General features: G+C 35.8%; 1 protein-coding gene across 1 annotated transcript in view; it reads right to left on the reverse strand.

Moving 5' to 3' along the window:
* Positions 1-5,118, reverse strand: part of PRMT8 (protein arginine methyltransferase 8) — a 71,980-nt gene that overhangs the window by 10,396 nt on the left and 56,466 nt on the right. The window contains exon 7 of the mRNA XM_035313382.1: positions 2,379-2,494. Coding sequence (XP_035169273.1) covers positions 2,379-2,494 — 116 coding nt within the window. The remainder of the gene's footprint in view (positions 1-2,378; positions 2,495-5,118) is intronic.

A 5,118-nucleotide genomic window follows, 5' to 3' on the forward strand; every position in this document is an offset into this window, starting at 1 on the left:
TTCCTTTCCTTTCCTTTCCTTTCCTTTCCTTTCCTTTCCTTTCCTTTTTGGAAGAAAGGAGGTTCATGTTTTAAATAACATTAAACTGGGTAACCTTAAATTGCTTTTGTGACTTGCAGGGGCTTTAAATATTCCTGGAATGTGTGGGACAAATGGGAGAACAGAGGAAGATTGGTTTTTGTTCTTTGTGGCTAGACAATGGGGGAGATTCAGAAGTGTTTTCCAATAGTATTTTTTATTATAAGCTGGATGTGGCATATCTTTCGTTCTTGTATGGTTCAGAGTTTTTGTCACTCAAATTGCAGGTTTTTCTACAGCTGTGTGGCCAATTGATTTATTGTTATTGTAATCTCTGGTGCTGACATCAAATCAAAATTAATGAAGAGGAAAAAGTTTTGAGTCAACACAAACCCAGGTGTATTTCTGTAATGTGCAAAGGGATCAGAGAAGAGAACATAAATGTTACACTGAATTTGAAAAAAACTACTTAATGTTTTCAAGCAATGTTACTGAAAGTAGTAGGCCATAAGGTCATTTGTAAACTTTTCCTGAGATATGTTTATTGACTCTGGTTACCTGTCACTGAAGATGCTTTGATCCCACTGCCCTCCCTGCCAGATTCCCTGTCCGGAATTCAAACAGAGGCCTCCAGGAAAATTCCTATGCCCCTGGGATATATTTAAGAGATCATTCAAAGCAGAAGTGTTTCCATATCAGAGAAGTTGCTTGTATTCCTTGCACACACTGCACCAGTGCACCTGCAGTTAGAGTTGCTTGAGGGGTTCAAGACTTGGGTTACATCCCATTCCTGAAGAGTACAAACAAGGAAATTTTACTCATGTCCAGCATTCTAGGATAGTGTCATGGCTACATAGCACACAGAGGTTGTTTTCTTTTGCTGGTTTTGTAGAACAATTCAAAGCATCTAAACTGAGAACTGAAATAACTGCAGAACAGGGCTCTGGCTGGTCCATTAAGAATATATCTAGCGACTAGTCCATCTACTGACTGATGTACAGGGAACCTAGATTCATCTGGTAGGCACCCTCAACCTAGATGTTAAAGCAGGCAGGTTGAACTGACCCTTAAAACAACCCTTTGTGAATCAGCCATGCCATCTTGAAATGCCATAATAAAACATTTGAACAATTAAACATTATTGCTTTGTTTATTCTCAAATGAGCATGCATCTTTTAAAAGTGTTTATTACCAGAGAAACCAGTCCATTTTGCCACCTGATCTTTCACTCTCTAGAGATATTTTATGGAATCTAAACAATTACTTATTTTCTGGCTTGGGCTGTTTTTAGACAAACTATCTTGTGTTCCCTTTAGCACATATGTGTTCACAAAGAGTTTCTATCTTCTATTCCTTTTTGCTGGTTTCAGTAAAGGTTCTAAAAAGAACAGGTATGTCTTTCTTTCTTGTGTATAGGAAAACTTAATATTGTGTTTACTATTGGCAAAAAAAAAAAATAAAAGAACAAAATGGAACTGAATCTTTGGGATAAATGAGCAAACTTTTGGCTTCATGTAACTGATCCTGCCACTGCTATTGAAGCAGACAGCCTTATTCACGTGAGTAGTCCCACATAAGGAGGACTCCTGCACATGGGAGGAATATTAGAGCTTTGCATTCCTGTAGGCCACAGTTTCTTAACATGGTCTTGTGAACAGAGAATAGTGACCATTCTGTCTTATATGTAGAACAGGGGACAAGTTAATCCCTGGCTGCAGGTGTTGGGGATAAAAGAGCACAGTAATATTCTGGATAAGGCTAAAAATTAGAAATTTGCACAAAAATTAGGTTCCAATTCTGATCTCATGTTCTGGAATAAACTAGTGTTATTTCACCATAGCTGACCAATTCAGAAATCAAGGCTTCAGTCTTTTTTACTCCAAACAATTAAAATACCCTTTTTCAGCGGCTTGCTATAAGTCGCTATAAGTAGAGTTCAACCTCTATTTACAAGGTAAGGCAATTAAAATTCATATCTAAAAATACCATGTCTCCATTTTTCCAGTATTTTGACATGTATTATTATAGAAGTCTTAAGTTACAGCTTGACATCCACTTATAGAAGTAGCTAGATAAGTACAGAGTCACAAGAAGCATCTCACTTTTGGGTATTCCATAAGGAATCAAGATAATAATATTCTTGTTCTGCTCAGTGGACAGCTAAGCATGTGTAACATACCAGTACTAATTTAAAACTTTGTACAGTTTTTCTTCTTACTCTGATAGAATTCTATGATGATTGCTTCTGTAGCTGGTTAAAAGCATACAAAAATATTAATAAAGCAAAAGCAGCAGGTCTCCAAAGAATTCTACAGTTAGGTATAAACATTCATAATTAGGTGTATTTGGAATTACCAAACCTTTATTAAACAGGCATTGGTCACCACTTGCTTTGGATCTACTATGTCCACCAGAGGCTCCTTCATGGCAACATCCCTAATACAGGTCATGTCAAAGCCGTACACATTCTCCCACCCTGTCAATGCAAATAGATGTGTCAAAGATCAGCAGTAATAATAAAAATATTTTTTTTGTTTCTCAAAACATATTTCCTTTGAAATTATTTGTATGATCAGCTAAATTTCAGTTTTCCTCATTAACTCTTTGCTTGCTGCCACAGTAGTCTATATCATATTTTATAGATAGAGCAGTCACGGCAAAATAACTGTCAATGTGTATCTTTCAATAAGTGGCCTTTGGTTTTGGGTATCCTCCCTATGCTATGTTATATGAGATTTGTTGATGATTTTCAGAGTTTTGGATATTTGAGAGTTTTGCCCAAAATATAGCATGTCAGGTTGAGACTTGGGAATAACCTTCAGGAGTACTTCCTATTCCTTCTTGGTAGTATTTCCTTATTTTTGTAGTTTGTTATTTGGTCGGCTCTTTGTATGCATACTCTTTTAATTATCTAAATAATTTTTAGTTTTATGAAGCAAATTACTGTCAGGAGCAGGATTATATGTGTGTTTCACTATTTGGAGGATCCAAGCTTTAATCTGCATGTACACTATGACAAAAAGCAAAAATATCCTCTTTCTAAACTATTTAAAACCATGCTGATCTTCTGTATTTGGACTTTTCTGACTGTCCCAACAGATGCCTCTTGTGTTTTTTTTTTGTTTGTTTGTTTGGTTGGTTGGTTGGTTTTTGAACAAGCAGTACCCTAGGAAACAGTACAGTGGATCTGCTTTTAAGATCTCTTCACAAAATGAAAACAAAAGCCTGAAAAAAGTGAAATGCTAGTCTTATGAATCATCTGAATCAAGTTCCATTCAGCAATCCATTTGAAAGGCTGAAAAGAAAGTCACAAAGTTGTTGTGGGCTATAGCCTGTACTGAGCAGAAGGCTGGCTAGAAAAATTCAGTGAACATTAAAAAAAAATGTTTGAAAACATTTGAAAACAAGTAAAGTATGCAAGTTTGAAATGTCTTTTTTTTTTTTTTTTTTTTTTTTTTTTCCCTCTTCAGAACATAGCATTTATGCTACCAGTGTTCCTAGTGGGCTATGAGTAAAAATGAAGTATGAGCAAAAAAATCTGTGTGGTTCTAAATGGGAGCTAACCTGGACATGAATAGTTCTCTGATATATTACCTTTTTGTTGGGCTGTTAGTTTCTCAACATTTCAAGGGGGTTGGTGATCAAAATGTTAGTTTCTAGTACTGCGACTATATGGGAACTTCAGATTACATTTATAGAAGCCATTTGTTTTTATGTGTTTACTTAGAAAAGATTAACTAGGAAACCCTGAAGAAAAAGTTCATTAAGAGAGTTGAAGTCTCCATCACTTGATGTACTTCAGCCTAGATAGGATGCCTTTGAATATATACCACAGTCTATATTAGAAATGTATCAAAGGAGTTACAAGATAAAATTCTGTTTTACATTTTGCAGGAAATCAAATTGACTACAGTTGCCTTCTGTGGCATTAAGAGTTTGGGAAATCAGAATTAATTTGATGTTTTTTGAGTGCACTTTGAAATACTCAGCCCTGCCTCTCTTGTGAATACAAGACTCTGTCTCCCATCTTAAGAGAGGAAAAAATGAAATGTAAGGAGATGCCATCAAGGAATTATAAATGAAAAAGAGAAACAAAAACAAAGCAGCAGTGCATATAGGTAGAGAGACAGAAATAACTGAATACAAAGTAAACAATGGAGGTATAAAGAGAGAGGACCAATCAGGTGAAACCAGAAAAGAATGTGTCTTAAAAGAAAATAAAATTTTAGGGAAAAAAAAAGCCTGAAGCTTTTTTAAATTATGGGAAAAAATGAGTTAAAAACAGTTGCATTGTCTGTGAGAAAAGAAAAAGGCTCAAGGCCTAGAAAGGAATGAGTTCAAAATAGAGATGAAAAAAGGGATTTTTTAATCCTGTGGCTTTGATTCTTTTACAGAATGGATGCCATAAGCATCCTTCTGAATCTATAAATTTTGTAATTAATTTAGCTGTCAAGGTCACCACAAAAGTGAAGAGAAAAAAATCTAGGCTGCAGTTGAGGAGTTGATATAATTTTCCCTTGCACTTACAGAGACCTTTTTTTACCACCCTACTACACTGGGATTGCTTTTGACCCAAGGTAGCTTTGGCATATGCATTGGCAATTCTGCCTATTGCAACTGAATTTAATTAGAGAAACAGTAAACTTCTTTTTCTGAGAGGCTCTTGAGTGGAAAAGAATGCAGGCATTTTTAGGCATTTTTATCTGCAGGTTGGCTGGACCCACAAATGTTACGGAAGCTTGTATTCATAATAGAGCTGCTTAGGCATTTTTGTGACTTTTTTTTTCCATAACAGAAAATGCCTTTATGTGAAATTGACCCACTCTAAAAAGTAAATAAATATAGCCAAAGCAAAAAGGAAAACTGAAACAATGTAGAATTTGCTCATACTATCAAAACCATTTTTTAGGAAGGACCTCTGTGAAAGGTGATGCAGCCCATAGCCCATCTGAAGTGCCTCTACACCGATGCACACAGTATGGGAAAACAAGCAGGAAGAGTTGGAAGCCATGGTGCAATTAGAAAACTGTGATTGGATTGCTGTCATGGAAATGTGGTAGGACAAATCACACTGATGGAACATATCACCTCTGCAAATGA

Source organism: Oxyura jamaicensis, chromosome 1 (assembly GCF_011077185.1).
Source record: "Oxyura jamaicensis isolate SHBP4307 breed ruddy duck chromosome 1, BPBGC_Ojam_1.0, whole genome shotgun sequence".
NCBI lineage: Eukaryota > Metazoa > Chordata > Aves > Anseriformes > Anatidae > Oxyura > Oxyura jamaicensis.